Source organism: Oncorhynchus tshawytscha, linkage group LG09 (genome assembly GCF_018296145.1).
Source record: "Oncorhynchus tshawytscha isolate Ot180627B linkage group LG09, Otsh_v2.0, whole genome shotgun sequence".
NCBI classification, from domain to species: domain Eukaryota; kingdom Metazoa; phylum Chordata; class Actinopteri; order Salmoniformes; family Salmonidae; genus Oncorhynchus; species Oncorhynchus tshawytscha.
In genome coordinates, this window is record NC_056437.1 from 51,749,654 (window position 1) to 51,765,858 (window position 16,205).

The 16,205-nt window shown below is 44.5% G+C and overlaps 1 protein-coding gene across 1 annotated transcript in view; it reads right to left on the reverse strand.

The window, feature by feature from the left end:
• Positions 1-16,205, reverse strand: part of LOC112258103 (PDZ and LIM domain protein 4-like) — a 61,515-nt gene that overhangs the window by 28,066 nt on the left and 17,244 nt on the right. The window contains exon 2 of the mRNA XM_024432222.2: positions 13,706-13,857. Within this exon, the coding sequence (XP_024287990.1) occupies positions 13,706-13,857 (152 nt within the window). The remainder of the gene's footprint in view (positions 1-13,705; positions 13,858-16,205) is intronic.

The window sequence follows — 16,205 nt, forward strand, 5'->3', positions numbered from 1 at the left end:
GGGTCCGGGGTCTGCTAAGGTTAGTGAGGGGAGTGGCAGTAGAACTGAAGTTCCGAATGAACCGGCGATAGTAGTTGGATAACCCAATGAAACATTGGAGTTCCTTAACCTCTCTAGGGTAGGGCGCAGCAGTCGGAATTTTGGATGAAAAGCATGCCCAAATTAAATGGCCTGCTACTCGGGCCCAGAAGATATGATATGCATATAACTGGTAGATTTGGATAGAAAACACTAAAGTTTCCAAAACTGTTAAAATAGTGTCTGTAAGTATAACATAACTGATTTAGCAGGCAAAAACCTGAGAAAAATCCATTCAGGAAGTAGTTTTGTTTTTGTATGTCATTACAGTATCCATTGACTTAGGACTCCATTTGCAGTTCTTATGCCTTCCACTAGATGTCAACAGTCTTTATAAATCGTTTAAGGCTTGTATTCTTATAAATGAGGGAGTAAGACCAGTCTGAACGAGTGGACCCTAACGTGACGCAGAGTCTTTTCAGGCGCATGTGCATTTCTTTTTTATCTTTTATATTGACGACGTTATTGTCCGGTTGAAATATTACTAGGCTAAAAACACCCTGAGGATTGAATGTAAACATCGTTTGACATGTTTCTATGAACTTTACGGATACAATTTGGATTTGTTGTCTGATTGTTTTGACTGAGTTTGAGCCTGTGGATTACTTAAGAAAACGCGCTAACTGAGGTTTTTGGATATACAGAGACTTCATCAAACAAAAGGAACATTTATTGAGTAAATTAATGTATTCTGATTGCCACCATATGAAGATCATCAAAGGTAAGGAATTAATCTCCATTTCTGAGTTTTGTAATGCTTCTGCTTGGCTGGTTACGGTTTGTAATAATTTGTCAACTGGGCTAGGTGATGCTTCGCCGTGAAGCATTTTAGAAATATGACACTGTGGTTGGTTTAACAAGAAGTTAATCTTTAAACCTATGTAAAATATGTTTTGTTTTCTGAATTTTTATAATGAGCATTTCGGTAATTGAATTTGGCGCTCTGCAACCTCACTGGATGTTGGCCAGATGGGACGCTAGCATCCCACATAGAGAGAAAATCCCCCTCGAGAGGTTAACGGAGAGGTTAACGGTGGAGTGCGTCGGCCAGTTACTGATGGCGGTGACTTTGTGCTCATACATGCTGACCCCTCCAGGTGTCAGTACGAAACCGAGGAAGTTTACCGAGGTTACATGGAAGGTGCTCTTTTCAGTATTCAAAGGTTATGGTCAAGGAGCCATTGAAGAACCTTTTGCACATGCTGCAAGTGTTCCTTCAAGGAGTGGTTGATCATATCCTGGAAAACCTTGTTCATAAAGGATTGGAAGACAGCGGGGGCATTAGTAAGGCCGTAGGGCTTGACCAGGTATTTGTAGTTCCCTTGTGCGGTGATGAAGGCCGTCTTCCATTTGTCACCTTCACGTGTACGGACAAGGTTATATGCCCTTCGCAGGTTGAGTTGTGTATAGATGTTGGCGCGGCCCACTTGTTCAAGGGTCGCTGGGATCAGAGGAAGAGGGAATCGGTTCTTGATCATGAAGTCATTCAGGGAAAGGTAATCAATACAAGGACGGAGACCACTGACCTTTTTTCCAAACGAAGAGGAAGCTGGACGCAGTCGGGGAAGGAGGACGAATGAAACCGTTTGAGTGTGTCAATGTAGTTCTCCTTTGCCTCCTTTTCCAGGATAGGGGGTAAACACGGCCCTTCGATGAGGACACTCAAGGAAGTAAATCAATAGCACAGTCCCCCTGGGTGATGTGGTGGCAGAGTGGAGGCCTTCATTTTGCTGTACTGGGTGGATTCAAATGGTATGGAGGGTGACACACTGTCAGGTGTATAATGGTATAATGAAGCCCGTGCCCAATGGCTGCCTGTCCAGGGTGTTAATCCTTAAAGGAGGGGTGACAGTGTTAGATCAATGTTAAGCTCTTGTACTAGCTGGTAATCGATAAAATGACCTGCTGCTCCCGAATCTATCAAGCCATCTATGTACTTAGTAACCCCCTTCATGGTTATCAATACTGGGGTGGAGAATTGCTTCTGGGAGATATTTGGATGTAAGGACACGCCTACCTGCACGGCAGCAGAGGGACCCTTCTCATCTCTCTGTGGGGGGCAGCTGAGTAGATTATCTTTCCCTCCACAGTATAGGCAGAGCCCTTCTTGGATCCGCCTTTGACGTTCGATACACAGAGAGGAGCATGGCCCAACTGCATGGGCTCTGGAAGACTCGGATAGGAGAAATCATGGAAAGAGAAGGTTTCGGGTTCCTGGGTGGCAGAGTTCGTTGGCGATGAAGTGGTTGATGGAGATGGACATAGGAATGCATTGATTTAAATCCTGAAGAACGACTCCACAGGCCAGCTCCGCCTGAAGTTCCCTGTTGAGCTCTCTTTGACGAGTGTGTGGAAATGGGTGGAAATGGGTCTCGGATCTGAGTTCTGTGCTGTTGGCAGTCCATATGGTGGTGGCCCAATCCAGGGCTTTGCCTGTGATTAGAGACAACAAAATCCAACCTGCTCGTCAGTGGCGAAGTTAGCGGGGTTGTGCTCAATATATTTGCTGCATTGTATCAGAAATCACTGACATTTCCCAGGTGAACCGTCATATTTTCCAGGCATGGATATGAATGGAGGAGGGCTATGGGTTACGATAACTGGCATCGGAGGAGTAGGGATAGGCTGGCAGAGAAGAAGGCAGATTTCCACCATACGCTCCTCTTGCTGGGTTAGGCGCCACTGTAGCTCCGCTGAATCCATTCCATTTTTAGATGAGGTATTCTGTAATGAATACTCAGGGAGAAAAATTTGTAGATTCACGCACAGAGTGCGGCAGGTGTTTATTTTGCCTTCGCAGGAGGCAGGAATCGTGGTCACAGGCAGGCAATGGTCATACACAGGTAGGCAAATAGGCAGGGAATCAAAACTAGGACTGAAGGCTATAACTGGTTCTCACAAACAAGCTAAGAAAATGCTTAGTAGAGTCAAAACGAACAATACCTCAAAGGCACAAACAGAATGAATTTAACTAAATAGCAGCTGATGAAACCAGGTGAGTAACTAACACAGGTGAAATCAATGAACAAAAATAAAAGACAGGGCTACGTTCAAGAACACAAAGTAACAGGCTACGTTCAAGAACACAAAGAAACAGAACACAAGGTTGACTAAGAAAATAAATACAGAACCTTACAATAATGTGACTTGTTAAGCACATATTTACTAGTGAACCTATTTAGGCTTGCAATAACAAAGGGGTTGAATACTTATTGACTCAAGACAAATAATTTTTGAACATTTCTAAAAACATAATTCCACTTTCACCTTATGGGGTATTGTGTGTAGGCCAGTGACAAAATCTGGAATAAGGCAAGGGGTGTGAATACTTTCTGAAGGCACTGAAGGTAGATAACATTGAACAGAACAAGACTATGACAATAACTCAATTTTGACAAAAATGCAGAGAGAATCTTAGTCCCAATCTCCTGTACTGTGTCTAACACGAATACAGGCACAGATATTTGTAGCGTAATCCCACAGTATTCCTTGTTATTAGTTTAGTTCACCATGCTGAGACAGCCATCCGAGTGAACAACAGGATGGTAAAGGGGTCAAAAATTATTGTGTGCTCTGTGTCAGGTGACTTTGTACAATAAACCCCATTGTCTTTCATTTATCACAAAGTATTTTGCCTATCATGGCTGGGCCAATCCATGTACTGTAAATACAAAATATTTTGCAATTCTTATACTGTATTGTACTTTTTTCCTGTGTTAATACAATAGACTAGTCTTAATTTATGGCCTGCGCTCCACACCCCAGACATGGAGAGAAAATTGCTTCAGCAAGATTTAGAACTTCCTATGAAACCATAGGGGAGTAAAAACGTGCAATACAAATGAAATGGCATTATGTAGCTTGCTTAATGGCACACCGTTGGGAAGGGGGAAGTAAATGACTATCGCCTCCACATAGAAAAACAGACTTCTGAGGGAGTAGTTTGTAATGCTTTTTGGAATTCCTGAATCATGTCGGGGGGGTCTCGTTGCTAGACCATTTGCTGTTATAGTATATGGGCCAACCGCTCAGCTTTCAAAAGGGCAATGCCATGACATCACAATGGCCCCAGCGAGGCAGCAGAGTGCAATGTGCGTGTGTAGAGGAACAAAGACGTGTTTCCCTCCACTCCTTCACCTGGTCAGCCGGTCAGTAGTCTCACCTACGTACGTGAATGCAGGCAGGCCTCTGGAGCAGGAGGCAACAATGAGGCCTCTGAGTTCTCTACTAGTGGAAATTTCACAACTGAAGGATGAGGTCACTCCGGATTCAGCTGGCATGGCTGTGGCGGGTGAGGCAATGCCTCAGAAATTATCACAGAGGTGTTCGTATCAAGGCTGCTTTATGGGTAAGTGTTTGATGGATGAGCTGCAGACAGAGTGGGACGATCTATGCCTAGGACATCCATCCAACCCTCCCTCTTTTCCAAGGATACAACACTTTATATCCCAGGATGTTTGTTTCCTTGGATACATATGAATTCATATTATGAATGCTCTATTGAGCAAGTCAATTGGTGGCACATTACATTTGCTTTAATACAAGGAACCATAGAACATGTCAAGGAGGACATACACTATATATACAAAAGTATGTGGACACCCCTTCAAATAAGTTTACCCGGCTATTTCAGCCACACCCGTTGCTGACAGTTGTATATAATTGAGCACACAGCCATGCAATCTCCATAGACAACTGCTGTTATTGTGAAGTGGAAACATCTAGGAGAAACAACGGCTCAGCTACAAAGTGGTAGGTAACACATGCTCACAGAACAGGACCACCGAGTGCTGAAGCGTGTAAAAATCATCTGTCCTCATTTGCAACACTCAGTACCGAGTTCCAAACTGCCTCTGGATGCAAGGTCAACACAATACCTGTTCGTCGGGAGATTCATGAAGTGGGTTTCCATGGATGAGTAGCCAAGCCTTGCACACAAGCCTAAGATCACCATGCGCCATGCGTTTTTCGTGATCCAGTTTAGCGTGTCCCTCCAATATTGAGTCAGTGTGTGAGGGATTAGTGGAGACGGTCTGCGAGTGATCAGAGCCGTGCAGACCAACGGCCTTTTACTCTCTCCTCGCTGGCCTCCAGTGCCAAGAGACAACTGGTCAATGAGCACGCTTTTATTTTACGTCAAATTGAATATCCTTCTCCTACTCCCCTTGCTCATAAATAAGAGTGTGTGTGTATATCACTGTCGAATAAAGACGATAGAAGTCTCTCAAATTAAATGGCCCAGTGTCAGGGTATCATTATGAGTTTCGACAAACCTTCCCTTCGGTCAGATTTTCCGCTGTCTGACTCTGCTGGTTTTTAATTTCCTGATTTGGTTGAGGCGGTGGATGTGGATGGTTTATTTTGGCTGTGCAGGGATTTCATGCTGCATTGACTAAAGGGGAGAAACTACCCTCAGACCAAGATGCTGATCAACAGCATTACCTCTTGCCAGATTGAGGCCTCCCTGTTGTTATCAAATGCATCTCAACTCCTCTTGATCCCTAACTGAAACCAGTTTTTTAATAATACACTGTTATAAATCAAAACCATCAAGCTGCTACTTCGTTATTGGTGTAATATGAGACGAGATCAAATGTCGTCTCTGGTCTCGGAGACAAAGTGGTTTTTAAAACCACACATGTATGGGGTCTTCTCACCAGACCTGGCGGTCACTTAGTAGATTGTTGGTCTGTGAGATGACAAGATCAATGACTGCAGCAGAGCTGTAGTCTCCCCTCCCGACTCCACCGGCTCCCTTGATGTGCCATTTGCGACCACAACAGAAGTGGAGGACAGGGGAGGGATTTTCCCTATCTTTGGCTGTTTTTTTTCTTCTCTTTCCTAGTAGGAGTACTATATTTACAATCCCTGTCCCATTCATAATTCCTCAGCTCTGACTCACTGTCCAGGCAGTCAGACCAGGGAAACAGAGGCACCTCCACAAGGCTATCTTTCTCTCTCTCTGTCTCTCTGTCTCTTTGTTTCTCTCTCAAATCAAATCAAATCTTATTTGTCACATGCACTGAATACAACCTTACAGTGAAATGCTTACTTACAAGTCCTTAACCAACAATGCAGTTTAAAGAAAATACCACAAAGAAAGTAAGAGATAAGAATAAACAATTAAAGAGCAGCATTTAAATAACAATCTCCCTACAGTCTCTCTCCTTCCTCAGGTCTCATTACTTCTCTATGTTGAACCTGAAGCCCAGCAGGGCTCTTTCCACAGGCTCTGACCACTCGTGGAAACGAATAACCGTTGTCTGTCTCGCAGCTCTTTGCAACCACCACTGCTTTCTTCAAGGGAACGAGGAAAAGGAGGCGAGGAGTGTGGGCGTGAGGAGGGATCAGAGAGGAAAAGGGGGAGAGGAGTGTGGGCGTGAGGATAGATCAGAGAGGAAAAGGGGGAGAGGAGCGTGGGCGTGAGGAGGGATCAGAGAGGAAAAGGGGGAGAGGAGCGTGGGCGTGAGGAGGGATCAGAGAGGAAAAGGGGGAGAGGAGCGTGGGCGTGAGGAGGGATCAGAGAGGAAAAGGAGGAGAGGAGTGTGGGCGTGAGGAGGGATCAGAGAGGAAAAGGGGGAGAGGAGTGTGGGCGTGAGGAGGGATCAGAGAGGAAAAGGAGGAGAGGAGTGTGGGCGTGAGGAGGGATCAGAGAGGAAAAGGGGGAGAGGAGTGTGGGCGTGAGGAGGGATCAGAGAGGAAAAGGGGGAGAGGAGTGTGGGTGTGAGGAGGGAAGACTCAGGGGTTGGGAGGTGAGATTCGCCACAGCCGGTCCATGTCTTCATTGAGACTCAATAGGCCGAAGATATACAGGCCATCTAAGGGAAACATGACATGTTTCAATAAGACCCTGGCCTGCTGGGTTTCTGTCCGCCGGGCACTGACACCACAGTGAACTTGGAGCAGGGCCTGTTTAGAAACAACCTTTTGATCAGGCTGCTAGAAATGCCAAACTTAGCAGAGCCATTTTACCTCACAGCGCAGGCCCGAGGGAACCTGTCAGGGACTGGAAATGGAGCAGCAAAGTTGGATGGGTTGAAGTGGTGACTCAGTGTCAAGCTCTACTAAAGCTGGCCTGTTGCTCTCTTCCTCCTCCTCTCTCCTTCCAACTGCTGTGTGACAAATGCATTAATAACACAATATTTTGATTCAGAGGCAGTGTCATTTCAAAAAACAGATGCTCTTCCAAGCCCAGGTTTTTTGAACATTTATTTATTTGACTCTTGCTTTCATGAGGCTCTCTGGTCAGCTACCAAGGGCTCATAGTTGCTTTAAAAACGGGTAATGAAAAAAGTATTTCAAAAATAAGGTAATGAAAGTAATGAATTCAGTGGTGTAAGTAAGACATTCTTGTACATAAGTGCCTCAAGCTCCACTGCAACCAATGTAATTTGGGTTCACAAGCAGACCTGTAGGTTTATATACAGTATTTATCAAATCAAATCAAAATTATTTATATAGCCCTTCGTACATCAGCTGATATCTCAAAGTGCTGTACAGAAACCCAGCCTTAAACCCCAAACAGCAAGCAATGCAGGTGTAGAAGCACGGTGGCTAGGAAAAACTCCAATGGCAGCACCAGGAAATTACAGGCCTCAGCAGCCTGACAGTTTGAGTCCTTCATAGCTGAGACTTTTAATGAGGGCTCGGTCTGTTGTTCTCAAAAATATTATTTTCTGGGTAAGTCAACTTGGCCCCTGCCTCTTCTGGTCAATCCAAACAAAAATAGAACTTCATTTCGGTTGCACTAGTTCAATGCTCTGCAGTAAACATTTCCCAAGTCATTATACATAGAGCACAACATTCCTGTTGTCAAGAAATCAATCAAGTCAGCTTTATCTGTATTGAGACACGCAAAATATCCCCTCCCTTGTGCTTACTGTAAGTGTGAATGGAATTTCCCTTCCGTCTTCCAACTGACTGAGGTTACATGCAGTTAAAATATCTTTTTTTTTACATGACATAAAGTGAAGGACTTGAAGTGCCCTATATCCTCTAGGCTTCGGAGAGAAATCCAAAGCTAAGCTACATGATGCATGCAATCTATGTAATTGAATTTCCATCTACACACACAGGTAAAATCTGGGCCGCAAAATAACATTCTTATGCCCAAGTGGATTCTCTTGCTCTCGCTCCCTCACTCCCGTGCTCACTCCCTCATACCTCTCGGTGAAACTAACTGCACATGTATGCTAGCATCTGGGGTTGGAGCAAAGGGTACATACTCATCTGCGCAACACACACTCCCTGGATTCAGCAGCCCAGGTCAACAGTAATTACCCAATGGTGTAGTGAAAAAGGTCACATACCAGTAAATACCGGGGCTGCTGCTGTGTTCACCATGCCGTCATGTGACCTGAATTTCAAATGTTCTCATTATGCCGTGGAGAATAGTAAAGAATGCGAAAAAGCATGAACTTTTTTGCTCCTGCCGGAGTGGTTGGCTGGCATTCCATCTCTAATCTCCAGTTATGGTTTCCCTAATCATTTGCTCATGACCGATTGAAAAGTGCATGAATTTCATGAGGTAGAGGCTAATAAAATAAAGATACATTTTGATTGATGCAGGTTAAGATTCAAGATCAGTCTAGATCCGTTTCAAAGCATGAAAGTACCTTTATGTAAACTCGACATCGCTTACCTTGTGTTGTGGCTCTCTACAGCAGTGGACCTTTCGGTTCCCACTCGAGATTGCACTAAACTCAACCTCGTGTATCCTTAAATAAATGTCCTATTCCTATGTGGATATACTGTACCACTTTAACGCTCATTCTGATTTACGGACCGCTTCATAGAGAGGCCGGAGCATTTAGAGGGAAAGCAACATTCTGGATTCTACACAAAAACGGAAAGTTTCTTCTGACAGGATAAAACATTGAGCTCAAACATAACTCCATGTCTCCTGCTCATCTGATGGATCAGATTACCCATGGATGTGGAAATCAGGCTGATTCTCCTTTCCTTTCCATTGCATGTGCAAAGTCTGCTCCAGGCTGACGATTAGTACCATTCTGGGTCTAATGTTCACTTCACTACCCTAGAAGGAAAGAGGACATTTTCATCCTGGATCTGTTGTCATCCCAAACCTATTCCAAACCGCAGTAGGCTACTCTTCTCATCTGGGAGTTTCAAACTGTCTATTGGAAAGCTGAGAAAAATATTAATCTTCCACTCTGTTTCAATCCCATTGCTGAGTTCTCCCTTCTAAAATGTCAACTGGCTGTTTAGACTGACGATTTCCATTGAAATAGAGAATTTGCTGTGTTGCATTACATCATAATGCTCCTGTCCTCTCCAATACCAAAGACTCATCCCCAATGTTCCTGAACTAAGAATTATGCATTGCTGTAAGCAGTGGAAAAAGCCATTTCACCCATCATAAACTGCTGAATATACAATATCAATCTAACTGTCCATGTAGGAGTCCATGCTCTGCCACAATGTGTATGCCTTACTGAATGTGATGCAAGGGTGCTCTGTTGGGGTAGAGAATTGATCACTTTGACTGGCTTCCACGAGTGATTGAAAAGAGCATTATACACAATATTTACAAAACTATGTGGACAGCGCTTCAAATTAGTGGATTTGGCTATTTCAGCCACACCCATTGCTGACAGGTGCATAAAACCGAGCACACAGCCATGCAATCTCCATAGACAAACACTGGCAGTATAATGGACTTCCTGGAGAGCTCAGTGGCAGTCCCACAGACAAATTTGGCGGATGCCAAAAGAACTCTGCGTGCCCGAATGCATAGGGCCAACTGTAAAGTTTGGTGGAGAAGGAATAATGGTCTGGGTCTGTTTTTCATGGTTCGGGCTAGGCCCCTTTGTTCCAGTGAAGAGAAATCTTAACGCTACAGCATACAATGACATTCTAGACGACTCTGTGCTTCCACCTTTGTGACAACAGTTTGGGAAAGGCCTTGACTGGCCAGCACAGAGTCCTGACCTTAACCCTGTTGAACACCTTTGGGATTAATTGGAAAGCCGACTGCGAGCCAGGTCAAATTATTATTTAAAAAAAATTCTATTTAACCCTTTTTTAACTAGGCTAGTCAGTGAAGATCAAATTCCTAAATACAATGATGACCTACCCCAGCCAAACCCTAACCCGGACAATGCTGGGCCATTTGTGCGCTGCCCTATGGGACTCACAATCACGGCCGGTTGTGATACAGCCTGGAATCGAACCAGGGTCTTTAGTGACACCTCTAGCACTGTGATGCAGTGCCTTAGACCTCTAATCGCCCAACATCAGTGCCCGACCTTAATGCTCGTGGCTGAATGGAAGCCCGGCAGTAATGTTCCAACTAGAGGCCGACCGATTAATCGGAATGGCCGATTAATTAGGGCCGATTTCAAGCTTTCATAACAATCGGAAGTCTGTATTTTTGGGCGCCGATTTGCCTTTTTTTTTTACACCTTATATTTCATCTTTATTTAACTAGGCAAGTCCGTTAAGAACACATTCTTATTTTCAATGACGGCCTAGGAACGATGGGCTAACTGCCACGTTCAGGGGCAGAAAGACAGATTTTCACCTTGTCAGCTCGGGGAATCCAATCTTGCAACCTTACAGTTAACTAGTCGAACGCAATAACGACCTGCCTCGCTGCCACAACATAGTTGAATGTGCTGACAACAAAATCACACAAAAATTATCAATGGAAATCAAATTTATCAACCCATGGAGGTCTGGATTTGGAGTCACACTCAAAATTAAAGTGGAAAACCACACTACAGGCTGATCCAACTTTGATGTAATGTCCTTAAAACAAGTAAAACTGAGGCTCAGTAGTGTGTGTGGCCTCCACGTGACTGTATGACCTCCCTACAACACCTGGGCATGCTCCTGATGAGGTGGCGGATGGTCTCCTGAGGGATCTCCTCCCAGACCTGGACTAAAGCATCCACCAACTCCTGGACAGTCTGTGGTGCAACGTGGCGTTGGTGGATGGAGCGAGACATAATGTCCCAGAGGTGCTCAATTGGATTCAGGTCTGGGGAATGGGCGGGCCAGTCCATAGCATCAATGCCTTCCTCTTGCAGGAACTGCTCACACACTCCAGCCACATGAGGTCTAGCATTGTCTTGCATTAGGAGGAACCCAGGGCCAACCGCACCAGCATATGGTCTCACAAGGGGTCTGAGGATCTCATCTCGGTGCCTAATGGCAGTCAGGCTACCTCTTGCGAGCACATGGAGGGCTGTGCGGCCCCCCAAAGAAATGCCACCCCACACCATGACTGACCCACCGCCAAACCGGTCATGCTGGAGGATGTTGCAGGCAGCAGAACGTTCTCCACGGCGTCTCCAGACTCTGTCATGTCTGTCACATGTGCTCAGTGTGAACCTGCTTTCCTCTGTGAAGAGCACAGGACGCCAGTGGCGAATTTGCCAATTTTGGTGTTCTCTGGCAAATGAAAAACATCCTGCACGTTGTTGGGCTGTAAGCACAACCCCCACCTGTGGACGTCGGGCCCTGATACCACCCTCATGGAGTCTGTTTCTGACCGTTTGAGCAGACACATGCACATTTGTGGCCTGCTGGAGGTCATTTTTCAGGGCTCTGGCAGTGCTCCTCCTGCTCCTCCTTGCACAAAGGCAGAGATAGTGGTCCTGCTGCTGGGTTGTTCCCCTCCTACGGCCTCTTTCACGTCTCCTGATGTACTGGCCTGTCTCCTGGTAGCGCCTCCATGCTCTGGACACTACGCTGACAGACACAGCAAACCTTCTTGCCACAGCTCGCATTGATGTTCCATCCTGGATGAGCTGTACTACCTGAGCCACTTGTGTGGGTTGTAGACTCCGTCTCATGCTACCACTAGAGTGAAAGCACCGCCAGCATTCAAAAGTGACCAAAACATCAGCCAGGAAGCATAGGAACTGAGAAGTGGTCCCCACCTGCAGAACCACTCCTTTATCGGGGGTGTCTTGCTAATTGTGTTGTTGAAGTGTTCCCTTTATTTTTTTGAGCAGTGTATATATATATATATATATATATATATATATATAGAGAGAGAAAAAAACACATTTTGTTGTCCATTAAAATAACATAAAATTGATCAGAAATACAGTGTAGACATTGTTAATGTTGTAAATGACTACTGTAGCTGGAAACGGCAGATTTTTTATGGAATATCTACATAGGCATACAGAGGCCCATTATCGGCAACCATCACTCCTGTGTTCCAATGGCACGTTGTGTTAGCTAATCCAAGTTTATAATTTTAAAAGGCTAATTGATCATTAGAAAACCCTTTTGCAAATATGCTAAACACAGCTGAAAACTGTCGTACTGATTAAAGAAGCAATAAAACTGGCCTTCTTCAGACTAGTTGAGTGGCTGGAGCATCAGCATTTGTGGGTTCGATTACATGCTCAAAATAGCCAGAAACAAAGAACTTTCTTCTGAAACTCATCAGTCTATTCTTCTTCTGAGAAATGAAGGCTATTCCATGTAAGAAATTGCCAAGAAACTGAAGATCTCGTACAGCGCTGTGTACTTCTCCCTTCACAGAACAGTGCAAACTGTCTCTAACCAGAATAGGAAGAGGAGCGGGAGGCCCCGGAGCACATCTGAGCAAGAGGACAAGTATATTAGAGTGTCTAGTTTGAGAAACAGACGCCTCACAAGTACTCAACTGGCAGCTTCATTAAATGGTACCCGCAAAACACCAGTCTCAACGTCAACAGTGAAGAGACGACTCCGGGATACTGGCCTTCTAGGCAGAGTTGCAAAGAAAAAGCCATATCTCAGACTGGCCAATAAAAAGAAAAGATTAAGATGCGCAAAAGAACACAGACACTGGACAGAGGATTAAAATGAAGGCTCTCAATTAAGGCATTTTTTTGTCTGCCCAATGCAATCGGGCGTCGACCGGGTTTGGGCGGTGTAGGCAGTCATTGTAAATAAGAATTGGTTCTTAACTGATTTTTCTAGTTAAAAAAAAGTATATATATTTCACCATGGAGCATGTTCTGATTGGCCAGTGAGGGGCCAAGGCTTAATTCACCCACAACTTGTTTATTCATTAAAACCCAGTGTCACGTTCTGACCTTTATTTCCTTTGTTTTGTATTTATTTAGTATGGTCAGGGCGTGAGTTGGGGTGGGCAGTCTATGTTTGTTTTTCTATGATTTGGGGATTTGTATGTTTCGGCCTTGTATGGTTCTCAATCAGAGGCAGGCGTCATTAGTCGTCTCTGATTGAGAATCATACTTAGGTAGCCTGGGTTTCACTGTTTGTTTGTGGGTGATTGTCTATGTTAGTTGCTTGTGTCAGCACAGGTCTCATTTATAGCTTCACGGTCGTTATTTGTTTATTGTTTTTGTATAGTTTGTATTCAGTGTTCAGTGCTTTCTTTGATTAAATATTCATCATAAACACATACCACGCCGCATTTTGGTCCTCCGATCCTTCTCGCCTCTCCTCTTCAGATGAAGAGGAGGACGACCGTGACACCCAGCCCTTTTGCGCCAACACCAGCAAGTGCACCGATTATAGTGATAATAGCAAAAATATGTCTGCCCTGAACTTATAGTGCTACCGTGTACACATGGATTTACCATGGTGTTATGTTTGTTCAAATAGAGCCCACAGTCACACTCCCATTTAGACATACCTGCAGATGGCCAGTGTGAGCTCCCCAATGCAGGCCTTGATCCTGTTCTGGGCCTCCATGTGTGTCATGGTCTCTGTGTTGTCCCCATTGATGACCAGGATGGTGTCTCCAGGACACAGGTCCCCCTGTGCTGCCTTACTGCCCGGTGTCACCTTACCACCAAACAAAAGAGAAAATATTAGGGTGGAAGTGCCACACCCAGCCAAAATACAATAATACAGCCAGTCTATTCTGGCTGTAATGCGACCCACCCCAGAACTATAGGTTTACATTTTCTATTGCCAGTTGCAGTGAGTGACACAGCAAAATTAGAAAGCAGACACTTAAAGCGTTATTGGTAAGCCTGGCAGTTCGAACTCTTTGAATTTTGACAACATTGAAGTGAGTGTTAATACAGTGATAGCAGGGCAGCAGGTAGCCTAGTGGTTAGAGCGTTGGGCCATAACCAAAAGGTTGCTGGACCAAATCCCCGAGCTGACAAGATAAAAAATAAATCTGTTGTTCTTCCCCTGAAGAAGGCCCACTGTTCCTCGGTAGGCAGTCATTGTAAATAAGAATGCATTTTTAACCGACTTGCCTAGTTAAATATAGGGTACTATTATGACCCATAGGGCTCTGGTCAAAAGCAGTGCAATGTATACAAAATAGGGTGCCATTTGAGATGCACTAAGCCCATGAGTGCTGTCCATCAGAACACACACATAGCCTCTGTCTAATACTAGGAGATACATTGCAGGTTCCTTTCCGTCATCTCTCACTCCAGATATATACAAAGCCCCTGTGGATGTCTTTCTGGGCCCCATAAGAGGGGCGGGGGAGAAAGAGAGAGGGGGGTTGAGAGAGAGAGAAGAAGAGAGAGATTTCTCTTCCTTCCTCTGGGTACATTTTACCTTTACAGAAACAATTGTTTACACATGACAGCAATTTTCCATAACGATCCCCCTCCCTCCCGCCATCCTCCCATCACCGGACATCTGGATTTGGCAGTTAAACAAAACCACCAAGAGCATCACAATGTTCCGTCCCCTCCTACAACCAGGCCAGTCTTACTCTATGACCTGCCCGTATGAATGGATTCTTTTACCTCCCCTGCAACATGTAAACTTTCTGTTGGACCGAACCCAAACCAATCTATACATAAGGCCGAAGGAAGAGGTTTAATAACCGGTCATACAACTAATGGAGCTCCAGTTTGTTAAAATGTCAGACGCACTATTCTGTAATCAATGTCTTCAAGTGTCTCACAGCCATTCATCTTTATAGAAGAGCAATCACAATGCGATCTCATAACAAATATGGCCTATTACCCTGATGCTGTCTGCAAGTGACTTTAGGATGTATTATCATTGGAACCAATGGTTGAAACACAACTTTGTGTTAAAATAACATTTTGACAAAATAAATAAAATAAATGGCAGCCAACTGTTTAACGATTTGAGTACATGAACTGTGAAAACAATGTTAATGTCTCACATTATGCAAATGAAATTACATTTGAACAATGACCTGAAGATTATCGACATCACCTTGCATTATCTACAGAGAAAAAGTGCTTCTGCAATAGGGGAGCAGGCTGGCACACTGAGCAGTGCTCTGCTTTAATATGAACAAATGCACGTAAATTCATTGTCCATGAAAAACTCATCACTGAGATGTGTTTCAGTGTTAAATGACAAAATGTACAGTCTCTGACTCCCTTCTCAGTCACAGGCAGTCCCAGTTTCGGTAAACTGAGGGGTCACTGGCGTGGGATCTGACTAGGTCTGAGTAAACAGAGCTAAAGTTCATTTGGAAAGCATTCCAATTTTTTTATATTATTTTTTACATCACAGCCTTATTCTAAAATGTATTAAAATGTTTTTTTTCCTCATCAGTCTACACACAATACCCAATAATGACGAAGCAAAAACACATTCTTAAGACATTTTGGCACATTTGCACAAGTATTCAGACCATTTACTCAATACTTTGTTGAAGCACTTTTGGCAGCGATTACACCCTCGAGTCTTCTTGGGTATGACGCTACAAGTTTGGCACACTTGTATTTGGTAAGTTTCTCTCATTCTTCTCTGCAGATCCTCTCAAGCTCTGTCAGATTGTATGGGGAGCGTTGCTGCACAGCTATTTTCAGGTCTCTCCAGAGTTGTTCGATCGGGTTCAGGCTCTGGCTGGGACACTCAAGGACATTCAGAGACTTGTCCCGAAGCCAAATCTGCGTTGTCTTGACTGTGTGCTTAGGGTCGTTGTCCTGTTGGAAGGTGAACCTTCGCCCAAGTCCGTGGTCCTGAGCGCTCTGAAGCAGGTTTTCATCAAGGATGTCTCTATACTTAGCCCATTCATTTTTCCCTCGATCCTGACTAGTCTCCCAGTCCCTGCTGCTGAAAAACATCCCCACAGCATGATGCTGCCACCACCATGCTTCACCGTAGTGTGCCAGGTTTCCTCCAGAAGTGATGCTTGACATGCAGGCCAAAGACTTCAATCTTGGTTTCATCATACC